The following is a 14,908-nucleotide window of genomic DNA, read 5'->3' as shown; positions in this document are numbered from 1 at the left end:
CCTGGCGTGCTACAATTCATGGGGTCGCAAAGAGTCGGACACGACTGAGCGACTGAACTGAACGGAACTGAACTGAATACAAATATCTTCTCCCACCACATGGCTTTTCTTTTTACTATTATAATGATGTCTTTTGATTAAAGAACTACTCAATTTTGCTGTAATATACTCTAAGCCTTCATTTTCTCATCTGTAAAACTAGGGATTATGGAAGTATTTTACTCACAAGATTGTTATGAGGAATACATAAAAGAATTCAGGTACTCCTGGTACTCTGAAAAGCTCAATAGATATTATTATTATCTCCAGTGCAACTCTCTCATTCTCCATATAACCTTCTATTTCCTTCCATGTTCTCTCTTCTGAATCTCTGAGAGGTCCTATGGTATAGCAGAAACAGCTGACCATATAGCTTTAATCATTAGTGATTTAGTCATGCTTTGTGAACACAGGCGAAAAAGTCACTGAACGTAACTCACTGTCACATGACACTGCCTTCTAACTGGGGAAGAAATATAAACACTACAGAAGGAAGTGCGTATATTTCAGTGACTACCACCCAGAGAGCGATATGCTTGGCGCCCCAGCATGCTTCATCTTTCTCCTCTGCCAGCTCACAGGTGAGTGCAACCAGATTCTCTTATTTTCCTGACTGTCTACCCCATCCTGGGTGTAGCTCCAGGCTCCTGGCTCCACTCTGGATCTCTGGCTCAACTCAGCAGGCTCTATCTCTCAGGTAATATTGTTTTCTGTTTCCTGTGGTATCTGAATCACAGACAGCAGAAAGAGACTGCAGGGACAGGAGAAGGAATGACTTTGGGGGTTAACTGCTCTTCTGACTGTCCCAGGGAAGGAAGGGCTGAACGAAGTGGTGTTGGGTATCAGGAAGACCTGTGTTCTAACCTGGAGTCTGCCGTGAATTAGATGAAAAATGTCATCTTCTCCAGACCTCAGCTCTCCCTCATTTTGAGAGTAATTTTAAAAACAAAATGAGATGCTGAGATGGTACAAGTGTATATTTCTTTACTTAGAAATATGTATTTTAAATATTTTATTTAAATATGTTTATAACATTTATACATGTATTTCTATGTTTTATATTTTCATTGTTGTTTAGTCGCTAAGTCATGTCCAACTGTTTTGTGATCACATGGGCTGTAGCCTGCCATGCTCCTTTATCCATGGTATTTCCCAGGCAAGAATACTGGAGTAGACTGCCATTTCTGTCTCCAGGATATCTTCCTGACCCAGGGATCTAACCTGCATCTGCTGCACTGGCAGGCAGTTTCTTTACCACTGAGCCACCAGGGAAGCCCATGTTTCTTATTTACATCAATATAAATATATGTTATTTAGAAAAATATTTTAAATGATTATGTATTTAACAATCATTTTAATGGCAGAGAACTTTTGAATTTTCTCTCTTAACCCAAGCAATGCAATCAGTCTCTACTTAGAAAACCAATCCTTTCCTCCCCACCACCAGAGCTCTTGAAGTGTTCCTCATCAACAGACTCTCACCCTCCTTGAGTTCTTTAGAAGTTTCTGTTTTTAGGAAGCACCTGGTCCTGGTATAGACCCCCACTTTAAAACCACTCCTGAACAGAAATGGTAATCAGAAGTGGAACTTGGGGATGGTGATGTGGCAGGACTTTTCAAAACCCAGGTGCTCACCCGAAACCTGACATGGGGCAGCAGGTTGCTTGGAGCAGCCCTGCTCCAAGAGACTGCGGCAGCCTGCATGCTATACCTCTTGTGATTGAAAGGACAATCCAAGATTGTTCTAGACCTTCCAGGAAGTAGGACCATGGAAGGAGTGCTGCCCCTGGACAAGAAGTCCTGAGTTTGATAGTAACTATATTATTGTGAATAGGTTTCTTGGCCTCTGAAACTTTTTGCTTACAAATACATAACAGAAAATGAAACCTAACTTGCAAATTATTGTGGTGTTTTAAATGAGATATCAAATGCAAAACAATATAATAATAAATCACCATTTATTGAGCTCATATTACACAAGGCATTTTTCATACAATTTCCTCACAAGTTTACAAGATAGGTAATATTATCCCCAAAATGTAGGCTCTGAGAAGTCAAATGTCTTAGGCAAGAGGAGGTAGAGCAGAGACTGAGTTTCCAAAGCTAGTGCTCATTTCACCACAGCAAACTAACTGGCTAACACTGTACTCCCAGGAAAAGTGCTTGATAAATGTGTACTTGAGCTGAATCTTCCCCAGGGATTCCTTCTCTCTCCAGGTACACGAAGCCAAGGTAGGTGCTGGAAATGCCCAAGAAGAATAGGTAACTCCATTGTCAGAATGTGGATGCACCAACCAAGAATCACCCTAGCCAAATTCAGAGGGACTAAGGAGTAACTCTTGCAGCCTCAGTATTCTCATCTGGAAAATGGACACAATTTTATGGTGATTCTATTATACAATAGTGTTGAGGAGAAAGTTAATAAAATGAAATTAGAAAAAGTGGGTGACATATACACAATGGAGTATTATTCAGCCATTAAAAAGAATACATTTGAATCAGTTCTAATGAGGTGGATGAAACTGGAGCCTATTATACAGAGTGAAGTAAGCCAGAAAGAAAAACACCAATACAGTATACTAACGCATATATATGGAATTTAGAAAGATGATAACAATAACCCTGTGTACGAGACAGCAAAAGAGACACTGATGTATAGAACAGTCTTATGGACTCTGTGAGAGAGGGAGAGGGCGGGAAGATTTGGGAGAATGGCATTGAAACATGTGAAATATCATGTATGAAACGAGTTGCCAGTCCAGGTTCGATGCACGATACTGGATGCTTGGGGCTGGTGCACTGGGACGACCCAGAGGGATGGAATGGGGAGGGAGGAGGGAGGAGGGTTCAGGATGGGGAACACATGTATACCTGTGGCGGATTCATTTTGATATTTGGCAAAACTAATACAGTTATGTAAAGTTTAAAAATAAAATAAAATTTAAAAAAAAAGTGGGTGAGACGGTATTGGGGAGGTGTTGAAAAAGACAAGAAGAGAAAAACAAGAAGGAAGGTTTGGGAGGTCACAACCCAAAGGAAAGGCGTGTAGCAAAGGGGAGGAGCTTTGGTCCCTTCTTGTTATGAAGAGCATCTTAGGGTTGACTCTCCTGGTGCAAAAAATATCTGAGACTTGGCAGAAAGCAAAGGGTCTTCTCTCCCAGCTCCCTCCACTTCCAAAAGTAGGTGGGAATGCTCACTGTAGGAGCTATCTCCCTGTGCGGTGGCCGGACATACTCTTTTGTTGTGCATTAGCCAGTTACTGATGTGTATGCATTAGGGTCCAGACCACCTTCTAAGAAGCTTACCTTGCAAGAAGCCACCCAAAAGAGGTTTTGGGAAATCTCACTTTTAGTCATTCTTGTAGAAATGAGATTAAAAAATAGGAAAGCCTGTCTCTTATACCACTACTGCCTGCTTCCCCTGTGCCCTCCACCATGGTTCAGACTGCTCTGTGCTTCTCAAAAACAACCTTCACATCTGTATTCACCCTTCATCCTCACCCAAATTCTGGTGAATAAAGGTTATGCCTTTTCTCCTATGAGACTTTAGAATACTGAAACTCAAAGCAGTAGTGGGAGGCAGAAGTGGAAAGAATGAGGGTCTTTAGAGGAGGCCAAGGAACAAACTATCTCCTTGTCACATCTGCCACTTTCCAGTTTGGGGTCTTGGGAAAGTGACTCAACGTCTTGGAGCCCCAATTTCTTTATCTATAAAGTTCAGCTTAACCTCTATCACACAGAGTTGCTTTGAGGATCAAGAAAGGGAATACTCATTATACCAAGTATTCATTGCTGGAGTTATTATTACAGAGGAACCAGAATGGAACCCAAGTCTCCTGACATCCAGTTAGCCCAGAGTTCTGTTTGACACTGCCCCAAGCTGCCTGAGAGGAGAGGTCATCTCCACTCATCCCTGGATGAGATCCCAGACCCCATCACCACGGGATCTGGAACCTAATGCCTGTAGATCAGTCATCTGCTGATTCACAGCAAAATGGTATGTCTAGTCAACTGCTAGGGGAATAGCTCCTTCTGGGGAATTTAAAGTGGAAAATAAAATGACAATCATGGTGGAATTTCAAGGGGTTAAGTGTGAGAAAGAGTTGAAGACTTTCTCAGGGAAGGGCTTTGAAGTAGGCTTTATGAGTATCAAACATGATTTCGATAGACAGAGAAAAGGATAAAGCACCAAAAAAAAGTGTGAGTTAGGACATAAACAGGGGATCAGCTGAGGCGGGAGTCCTGGTTGCATGTCTGGTAGTTAAGTGAGTGGCCATCCAAGGCTTCAATCATCCCACAGCATCGACTTTTGCTTGCCTAGGAGCAAAAATCCTGGGCTTCTCTAGATACAGTCAACCTGGGATGTGTAATACCCCTGAACTAATGCCAGAGGAAGGCTACTACTTGAGTTGAGTGCCTGTCAGTCTTATCCAAACCATTTTGCTGCTACAAAATGAGGAGGGGTGAAATGGATGCAGAGGAGGCAAGTTACAGTATTCACTGCACTGATCAAGGTGGGAATCTCATGGGGTCCAAACCTCCAGGCCTTACAGATAAATGGGAATAGCCACCCATTCTCTAGGCTCTTCTGATCATACATGTTACATCCCCCATCCCCCACTGTGTGTTCCCTAAGTACCTGTCACTTCTCCTTTCACAACACATGTTGTTATTTAATGACTCTCTTCCAACTCCATGAGTACAAGGATCATGATTATTTTGCTCCCCATTTATACCCTCCAGTTCCTAAACAGTATCTGGCCAAAATATGGAGCTAAACAAACTCTTGTTAAAAGAAGGAATGACTGAATTGGCAGAGCATGACCTACCTAGATGTGGTAAAACCCTATAGAGGACCACACACTGAAGGTGGGGAAGCCATCCAAGAAAGGGAAGCTTTAGTTCTGTCTTAACACCTGAGAAGAGAAGTGTCTTGTTTCTGGATCAAGAAACAGTCAACTGGGAAGGGGAAGCAAAATTGGTTAGGATTTGCCAGTCCAGCCCCCTAACCTCTGAGCTCACATACAGGAATGGCATGGAACCACTTTTCTCCTTTATGATGCTTCTTCTCATCCTGAAGATACAATAAAGACAGAACAATGTCCTCCATCTAGGTTCCAGTTGGCAATTTGCACTGTAATGCCCTCCAGTTTCATTCTAACAAGGAACAACGAATTTGAAGACAGTTTTTATATGTTCACAAAATTCACATTTCTTAAAATGTACCCTGGGGAGATAGAACTACATATGTAGAGATGTAAAAAGAACAATTATTTACTTGTGGCTTAAGTGTTGCATGAGTGCTAAAACACCAAAGTCAAACTCTTACAGTTTTATCACCTCCGCAACTTAAACATCCCCCCAACACATCAAGTGAAAAAAAATATACCGAAATGTACCCTAATCCAGGAAATTCACCGACTTAGGGGCAAGTCATAGCCAGTCTTTACTTGACTTCAAAATATTCACCCCTTTCATCTTGTGATTGAAGTAAAAGAATGAATGCATTAATTGATAAATCAAAAATTCAAAATAAAATTAATTTTTGTCTGTAACATTTACTGGGACTATTCTGACACCTCATGAGATGACCAAAGAGAAAGCAATGAAAAATCATCTTTCCCTTAGTATTAGAGAAGCAAGGAGGGCAGTTAAAAAAAAAAAAATCTGCATACTTAACAGGGTGATTTGACAAAGGCTTGAGTGATCCAAAGTATATATCCACTGACTGATAAATTATAGAGAGGAAAAAGTTTGAAAGAAAAAACCAACTCTTAAAAAGAACATTCACCCAGGAAGAGAAACCAGTTCTTGCAGAGATAAATTTAGCAAATTAGTTGGTCAAGATCTAAGACCTGTAATCAGAGGACTAGGTCAACACTTGGTAGCAACAGATTCCCTTACTCTGGGGCATTGATAGAACTGCTTGCACCTGAAGGAAGGTCAAGAAAGGACTTGAATGGGAATTTGGGATTCAGTGAGGCCCCTGGGATTCAGAGTGGACACCTAAACCCTTGAGGGAACTGAGGATGGGGAGTAATGGAAAGGGCTGGAGCTGTAACAAATGCCAAGGGACCTTCAAACTGAGCTGTAGTGTAAAGAGTTCAGGCTCCAGGGCTGGAATGACATTGGGTTAAACCCTCAAATTGTCACCTGCTAGCTTTGTGCTCTTGGACAAGTTACTTGAGGTTTTGTTTTTTTTTTAATCAAATCCAGTTTACAAACTTTTGCTATGAAGGGCCAAATAGTAAATATTTTAAGTTTTGCAGGCAGTATGATTTTTATCACAACTCTCCAATTCAACCTTTGTAGTGGAAAAGCAGTCATAGACTGCTGCTTTGGAAAGAACATGGCTGTTTTCCAATAAAACTTTATTTTCAAAACATGGGCAGACCAGATTTGGCCCATGGCCTATAAGGTTGCTGATCCCTAATAAAAGGATCAAAACTAATTTTCAGGATGGCTCTAAGTCACAGGTGTAATATTTACAAAAAAATATTTGACACAGAATAAACCCTTAGTAACAGCAACATAGTTATTTGGGAATAATACTTTCTAGGGTAGTTGAGTGTTAACAGGAATTATAATTTTAGATAAAAACTTCTTCTGGCATCTCAGATGGTAAAGAATTTGCCTGCAATATGGAGGACCTGGGCTTGATCCATGTGTTGGGAAGATCTCCTGGAGAAGGGAATGGCTACCCACTCCAGTATTCTTGCCTGGAGAATCCCATGGACAGAGGAGCCTGGCGGGCTATAGTCCACGGGGTAGCAAACAGTCAGACATGACTGAGCGACTAACACTTTCACTTTCAGGCTTTCATGATTTTAGATATCTGAATAAGCCAGTTGCAGGAATTTGGGTTTTACTAGAAGAGTTATGAGTTACATGAGTGCTGGGGTGGTAGAAAATACTATGGTAAGAGATCTAGCTGTGAAACAAAAAAGAGCCTGAATGATTGGTCAATCAGCCCAGGCCCAAGTAGGCACAGTGCCTGGGACCCACATTAGTTTTCATTTTGATTTTTTTTTTAATCTGAAGAAAAAAAAATATTGCAATAACAATGACTATGTAGTAATAAATCTAACAGGTGTTACATCCATTTTTATACCAACACAGCACAAAATATAAATTTTAATATTTTATGGAAGAATGACCAACTAGGAAGGAAAAATAACTTTGGGTTTTTACTTTTACAGAGAACATCTTTAAGGAGAAGACTTTGGTTCTGGTTTTAGTTTTTCCACTATTTCTGAACCTTGAATAACTTCTACTATTGAGTTTTCTCATTTGTAAAATATGCTGTGTAAGGTCTTAACCCTGTGAGTACTGAGGTAGCATCTGCCTCTTACCATGTATTTCAGTAAGTCACTTAACCTCATTGTGGCTGTGGTTCCTGATCTATAAAATGAGACTGTGAAAGAAAAAAAAATTCTTCCTCTAAGCATTGATTAGGGTTACATGAGATCAGAGTCGGGGCTTTCAAACAGCTAATCCCTATCTAAGTTCCCTCACTGCTACATCCAGAGGCCAACCTTCAGATCTTAATAGGTAGAAGGTGACTTATTCCTCATATTTGTTTACTAGAAATACTCACTTGACCACTTCTGGAAGCTTTTTCAGCAGCCATTCTTAGCTATTTTTCACCTGGAGACAAAAAAATCAGTGATGGTTGTTTGCAAGTCATACTTTTTGAGGTGAATTAGTATTGCAGTGAAATAAAAATTGGGGAAACAGTGGGCATTAAAACCCTGCTACAATTCCTGATAGTTCAGAGTAAGCATCACAAGGTAGCCTGGGCATATTTCAGAGCTCCCAGTCACTCATTTTTTTCCTTTTCACTCAAGAAAGGATACTGGAACTCAAGTGAATGAGAACCTCATTTAGGGATGATCTTGAATTCCCTCCATTCTATTATAAAATAGAAAAATATTCCATTGTGTGTATAGACCACAACTTCTTTATCGATTCATCTGTTGATGGACATCTAGGTTGCTTCCATGCTCTAGCTATTGTAAATAGTGCTTCAGTGAACAATGGGATACATGTGTCTTTTTCAATGTTGGTTTCCTCAAGGTATATGCCTAAGAGTGGGAATCCTGGGTCATATGGTGGTTTTATTCCTAGTTTTTTAAAGAATCTCCATACAGTCTTCCATAGCGACTGTATCAATTTACATTCCCAACAGTGCAAGAGCGTTCCCTCTTCTCCACACCTTCTCCAGCATTTATTGTTTGTAGACTATTTGATGATGGCCATTCTGACCGGTGTGAGGTGATATTACCACACATAAAATAGATAGCCGATGGGAATTTTTTGTATGTTTCAGGAAACTCAAACAGGGGCTCTGTATCAATCTAGAGGGGTGGGATAGGGAGGAAGATGGGAGGGAGCTCCAAAAGGGAGGGGATATATGTATACCTATGGCTGATTCATGTTGAGGTTTGACAGAAAACAGCAAAATTCTGTACAGCAATTATCCTTCAATAAAAAAATTAATTAATTTAAAAAAATAGAAAAATAAAGCATCCTCATAATTCTGTGTTACCATTGTCTTTAAGAACTTATAGCTTTCTTCTCAGTGCTCTGGCTTGTGCTTGAGAACCTCTGTCCCAGGTCACATAGACTGCTACCTTCCTCATCTGCATCAAAACTGGCTCTCCCAGGAGCAGCCTGGAAGTCCTAAGTGGAGCTTGAACAGTAACCTCCCTACTTGTCCTTCTATTGTCAAGACTGGAGCTGGGTTTCACGGTGTACCTCAGAGCTTGGTCTTTTCAACCAGATGTCTCTGGAAATGGGGTGGATTTACCTGCTGTCACGCCTTTCAGGCAGAGAATTCTGACCTCAATGTCTTTGTGTGAGGAAGTCCCAAAAGGTTTCCTGGGGCTGGTTAGGTTAGACTGAAAGGGTTTCTTGGGACCTTTCCGAGACCCAAAGGGAGTGAGTAATTGGTGGCAAAGGCAGGGACTCAGGTTTATTTTATAGTTTTCTGTTTCTGCAGGGCCAGCAGCCTCTGGAATCCCAAAGAAGCTGGTTGGTGCCATTGGTGGGTCTGTGATTTTCCCTCTGAATCTCTCAGTAAATCTAGTTGACAGCATTATCTGGGTCTTCAATTCAACCACTCTCGTCACCATACAGCCAAAAACGGCAGGCAAAAAAGCCCTTATCATAGTGACCCAAAAGCGTAACATGGAAAGAGTGAATTTCCCACATGAAGGCTACTCCCTGAAGCTCAGCAGACTGAAGAAGAATGACTCAGGTATCTACCGTGTGGAGATACACAACTCAACCCTCCAGGATCCCCTCACCCAGGAGTATGAGCTGCATGTCTATGGTGAGCAGAATCAGGTCCGAAGGTGGATGACTGCCTTCATAAAGTGGTGAACTCCCTGATATTGAAGCTGTTCAAACAAAGACTGGATGTCTATTCGGTTGTCTATTTCTCTTACAGAGTATCTGTCAAAGCCCAAAGTCATCGTAGGTCTGCAGGAGAACAAGAATGGCACCTGTGTAACCAATCTCACATGTTTCATGGAACATGGAGAAGAGGATGTAACTTACAGTTGGAAGTCTCTGGACCAGGCAGCCAATGAATCCCACAGGGGCTCCATCCTCCCCATATCCTGGAGGTGGGAGAAAAGTGACATGACCTTCATCTGCATGGCCAGTAACCCCATCAGCAGCAACTCCTCAAACCCTATCTTTGCCCAGAAGCTCTGTGAAGGTGACTGTCTCTCCTCTTTCTCCAGGAGCCCCTGTTCTTAAGACCTATATCTTCTTCTCCTGGTTCCCATGTGAACAAACCTTTTGTGAAAACTAGAAGCCCTGGGGAAATCATCAGACTGGGAGGAAGGTTGCAATTGCTCTAAAAGCTGTGCCATTTTCCCTAGCTGACTCTTCTCCCTTCCTGTGCCTCCACCCATTCTCTTTCTAAAGGTGTTGCTGGGGGCCAGGCTCCCTACGTGATCCTCTACATCCTGTTGTCATTCTTCCTGCTCTGTTCCCTCGCACTGGTGTTAATTATTTTGATCATACGAAGAGAAAGAAAAAAAGGTAGAGTATGCACTCTTTACCTCAATCTTGCATCTTTTCCCTCATTCATTTAACAAGCACATGTTGGACTGTGTGCCAAGCTTCATGCCTGGCACTAAGGATGCAGAAATGAAGAAGCCACAGTCTGTCCTAAAGGACAGGACCATCCATTGGCACTTGGTTCTGGAGTGGAGAGAATACTTTCATTTCTATCCTAAGGCCAAGGTCTTCTCAGTCCCTTCTCCAGTGCCTGCCTTCTCCTTCCCCCAAGAGGGACTTACTAGAGTAGCCCTTCTGCTGACACAGGCCCCACACAGCTGACTCTGCTCCCCTGACCAGGAGGTCTTGGCCTCCAACACTGAGGTCCACAGACCAGCACACTCCAGTCAGCCCATCCCTGTCAGAGCCCCCAGCCCATCCCAAGTCCCTCCACTGGATCAACTCCAGAGATTTCTCTTTACTCCCCACCTCAGTCTAGATACATTCCTCTTGGAGAAGGCATTGTCTGTCTTTCTCCATGCTATATCCCATGTCCCTAAACCCTGCTGATTTGTCTTTTTGGGTTCCCACTGATACCATCCCCTCAGGGTATCAGGGAGGGACCTAAGCATTGGTTAGGAATGAACTGCAGACACTGAGATCTTCTTTCCTTCCTGGAAACACTGAGGAATCATTTATGATCTCCTCTGCTTCCTATTTACAGTTTGGGAAGCAAAGTGATGAGGGTTACCAGTTCGTCTTGGAGTTTTCCTGGGTTTAGCATTAAAAGTCTCATGTTCTGGAAAACCCTTCAGTTACAGGAAAATCAGGATGCTTGAAAATCACCCTAAGTGGGTTATTCAAATGGGATGGTGGACCAATAGGGGTGGCCAGTGGAAGGAGGACCAGCTCTGATTCTCTCTCAACTTGTTTTCAGAGATCATCGAAGAGAAGAAGGAACTGGACACTCATCAGAAAACTCTTCCCTTCCCTCCCATTCCTGAAGAGATGCCTGAGTATGATACAATCTCTACTTTTCATGTGAGTTCTTTCCCATTTTTTCTGGGGCCTGATTCTCCTCTGAGTGCCTCCTTTGTTTAGTTGAGCTTTTTCCAAGGATTTGGACAACATGAGAAATGAGAGTATATAACCCTTGAAACCCAATGCACTTTATCTCTTCCATGTTTATGGATTCTTTCCTGTGCAGGAATTGATGGCCTTTGGTTCTGACCCAGCCAGGAATGCTAACACTGTGATCCATGGAATCACTCCTTCCCCCCCACCCCCCCCACCCCCCGGCACAATGGCCACTCAGCAGGCCTGATCCCTTTTGTATAGGACAGTGGAGATAGAAATGTGATTTATTTTTTATTTTTTTTACTTTGCAATATTGTATTGGTTTTGCCATACATCAACATGCATCCACCAGGGGTGTACACGTGTTCCTTTAACATATTTGAGTTATGGTGTCAGAAGGTGGGCTTCAGAGATGCTTTTTCCTCCGAGGCAATTCAAGGAACCGGCAGGAGGAGGCTCAGATGCTCCACACCCAAGACTTCCCATGTGTGGGTCATCAAGCTTCAGTGACCACAAGGTTAATTCAAAGAAAACTCTTTGAAAAGAAAATCCCAAGATAAAGTTGAAAGAAATCCAAATAACAAGAGACAAGCTGGGGACTTCACTGGTGGTCCAGTGGTTAAGACTCCACACTCCCAAAGCAGGAAGCCCGGGTTCAATCCCTGGTCAGGGAGCTGGATCCCACATGCTGCAGCTAAGAGAGACTGCACCCAGCAATGAAGACCCTGTGTGCCACAACTAAGATCCAGAAGACCCAAATTGATTGATTATAGAAAAATGAGAGCAAGAGAGGCAGTTTTGAGACAAGAACTAGACAGCTTCAAAAGGTCCCCTGGGAGCAATCATTGTAGCCAAGGCTGGGCTTGCTCCTTCTGGGTCATAGTGCTCTTTCCACATTGGCCCACTTAATGAAAAAGTTAAAGCACTTTAGAGCCTCAAAAATCTTAATGTTACTCCAGCCGTCAATGCCTCTGGATCAGGATGCATCTTCTTAAACTTATCCACAACTTTTCCAAGAGGAGTCATTACGTTTCCTCTTCCAAGTTGTTGATGTTCTGAGAGCTCCTTCCTTCCTTACAGGAGAGACCTCTCTGTGCTCCACTCAGCCTGACTTTTGTCAAAACTGATCACTTTCCCAACATCCCCCTCTTCTCCTGCTCAAGACACATTCCCTGGAGACCACAGTATTGTCCTCGATGTTCAAGAATAAACTTTACTGACCCAGGATATCTTTCTCTGGCCTGGGAGGAGCTTTTGTTACTGTTGTCATCATTGTTTTATCCCTTTCTGATTTGAGTTTGTTTGCAACATTAGCAGTATTATTTCAAATTATTCTTTAATCACTTGGGAGATTCATAGCTCATGGGACTTATTTATCTTACATATTTATTAGGTGATTTAAACAGAACACAGTTTAAAAATAATGCAGTTGCTTCTTGAAAAAAAGTCATTAATAATTACAATGGCAGTCACGGGCAAGAATACTTCTCACTCCCTGTTCCTGCTCCAGAACCCTCTCTTCCCTCTCACCATCTCTTTCCCACCTCTGCTTTCCCTTCTCCAGATTCTGGATGCCTCTTTAGCCTTGTCTATGTGACCCAGGGTGTTCAGTTCAGTTCAGTTCAGCTGCTCAGTCGTGTCCAACTCTTTGCGACCCCATGGACTACAGCACTCCAGCCCTCCCTGTCCATCACCAACTCCCAGAGTTTACTCAAACCCATGTCCATTGTGTCAGTGATGCCATCCAACCATCTCATCCTCTGTTGTCCCCTTCTCCTCCTGCCTTCAATCTTTCCCAGCATCCGGGTGTTTTCAAATGAGTCAGCTCTTCACATCATGTGGCCAAAATATTGGAGTTTCAGCTTCAGCATCAGTCCTTCCAATGAATATTCAGGACTGATTTCCTTTAAGATGGACTGGTTTGATCTCCTTGCAGTCGAAGGGACTCTTAAGAGTTTTCTCCAACACCATAGTTCAAAAGCATCAATTCTTTGGCATTCAGCTTTCTTTATAGTCCAACTCTCACATCCATACATAACTACTGGAAAAACCATAGCTTTGACTAGACGGATTTTTGTTGGCAAAGTAATGTTTCTGCTTTTTAATATGCTGGCTAGGTTGGTCACAACTTTTCTTCCAAGGACCCAGGGTGTAGGTGATGATTTCTTTTGTTTGTTCTTTGTTTTCTAACAGAACACTATTCCAGAGGAAAACCCGGCCAATACCATCTATTCCACTGTGCACATATCCCCAAAGGTAAGAACCCTTAGGGCTGAGTTTCATCTTAGGTGTCCCATCCTCTTTTCTTATTCAAGATTACCTAGAATTTCTTGGGCCCCAGGGATCTCATTTTCCCTGGTACTAGAAGGCACCCAGTATATCCAATTCCCATTGCTTAAGTTTACAAGTATGTGGGGAAAAGGAGAGAATTGTGTTTTTAAGAGTTGAAGTGGGAATAAAGTGGAACAAATAGAGTAGGAGAGAGGTTCCAGGTAGGAGTGATAGGGAAAATCAGCAAGGGCCTGACTGAGGGCATGGGGAAAGGTCCACGGCTTCAGCTGTGCCTGGGAGAAAGGGATGGCTGGGGAGACAATTCCAGCTTATTTCGAGTCACTTGTAAACTGGAGGCAGAAGAACATACCTCTTCTTTTCCAAGGTCTAGCTATGTTGCATCTAGTTTGCACCTCCCCCCACAGTCAAATTACTACCAACACAGTAAGTCTGTAAATCTTATTCCTTCAGAGATCACGCTTGGTGGAAGCAGGGATACCTTCCTTTCTCATCTTCAAACCAGATCAGAAAATTGAGGATGGGGCAAGCACTGTGCTTAGTAATAGGAAAGGTTGGTTTGGATAGATTGTTAGAAGGAAAGTTCAGTCCATTAAGCATTCAAAATAAATGTGGGTTAAGCTTGAGGGATAGTTTTTCTAAGGTCAAAATGATTAAACAGAGGAGCAAGCACAGTGGCGGGGGTTGGGTTGAGTACCCTTGGCAGTAAAGTGTCTGGGATGGTGGGGTCTCCTGGGAGGATCCAGAGCCCTGCTCCCTTACAGCGTTCTTCATTTTTATGTCTGCCCAACAGGTAACAGAACCCCACTCCCTGCCCATGTCGTCAGATACACCAATGGCATCTACTTATAACAATGTCATGTAAACAGAAATGTGCTCCAAAGAAAATGATCAGAAGAATTCACATCAAGGAAGAATGAATAACACTGACTTTCTCCCATAATAAAGTATCCCTTATGCTCCTTCAGAGTTAAGAGTTCCTAATCTGGGAATTCCCATGTGGTCCAGTGGTTAGGACTCTGTGCTGTCACTGCTGAGGGCCAGGTTCAATCCTTGGTTAGGCTACTAAGATCCCACAAGCCACGGGGTGAGGCAAAAAAAAAAAAAAAAGAGTCCCACATCCTATCCACTGCTGACAAATCTCCTCAAACCCTAAATCCCTCCCTGGAAATTTGACTAGGAATTTATTGGCCAATTCAAAGCAAGAGGCTTAGAAGCGTCTCTGTTGAAATGTTAACACAGATTCAAACAGCTCCCTTTCCAGGGCTTGGAGATGAGGAATACACCAAGTGCTTTGTTGCCAAGAGGGCAAGAACTTCAGGGTGGCCAGCCGACCTTAGCAGCAGAAGCAGAAGACAACGGTCAGAGGGGATTGATTTACTGACTCATCAGTGACATGCTGAGCTCACGAGTGCTGTGCTGAGCTCACACTTATTTTGGTCAGATGTGCTCTCTGTGACCCTGAAACTGACCCTTCAGGAACTACTTCCCTG

The 14,908-nt window shown here is 42.7% G+C and overlaps 1 protein-coding gene across 1 annotated transcript; it reads left to right on the top strand.

The window, feature by feature from the left end:
• The first annotated feature begins 571 nt into the window (after positions 1-571).
• Positions 572-14,280, top strand: SLAMF7 (SLAM family member 7). The gene is made up of 7 exons (XM_055586724.1): positions 572-620; positions 9,040-9,372; positions 9,490-9,762; positions 9,975-10,091; positions 10,987-11,090; positions 13,320-13,382; positions 14,209-14,280. Exons 1-7 carry the CDS (start codon positions 572-574, stop codon positions 14,278-14,280), a joined length of 1,011 nt encoding a protein of 336 aa, XP_055442699.1.
• The last annotated feature ends 628 nt before the right edge of the window (positions 14,281-14,908 follow it).

This window comes from Bubalus kerabau, chromosome 6 (genome assembly GCF_029407905.1).
Source record: "Bubalus kerabau isolate K-KA32 ecotype Philippines breed swamp buffalo chromosome 6, PCC_UOA_SB_1v2, whole genome shotgun sequence".
In the NCBI taxonomy this organism is placed as follows: domain Eukaryota; kingdom Metazoa; phylum Chordata; class Mammalia; order Artiodactyla; family Bovidae; genus Bubalus; species Bubalus kerabau.
Note: the sequence above shows the minus strand (reverse complement) of the source record. Positions and strands in the feature narration are given on the sequence as shown.

Excerpts from the sequence above, each read along its gene's own strand:
- SLAMF7 (XM_055586724.1), top strand. The coding sequence starts at position 572 with ATGCTTGGCGCCCCAGCATGCTTCATCTTTCTCCTCTGCCAGCTCACA. Across the intron at positions 9,373-9,489 it reads GTATGAGCTGCATGTCTATG|AGTATCTGTCAAAGCCCAAA; the intron begins GTGAGCAGAATC and ends TTTCTCTTACAG. Across the intron at positions 10,092-10,986 it reads ACGAAGAGAAAGAAAAAAAG|AGATCATCGAAGAGAAGAAG; the intron begins GTAGAGTATGCA and ends ACTTGTTTTCAG.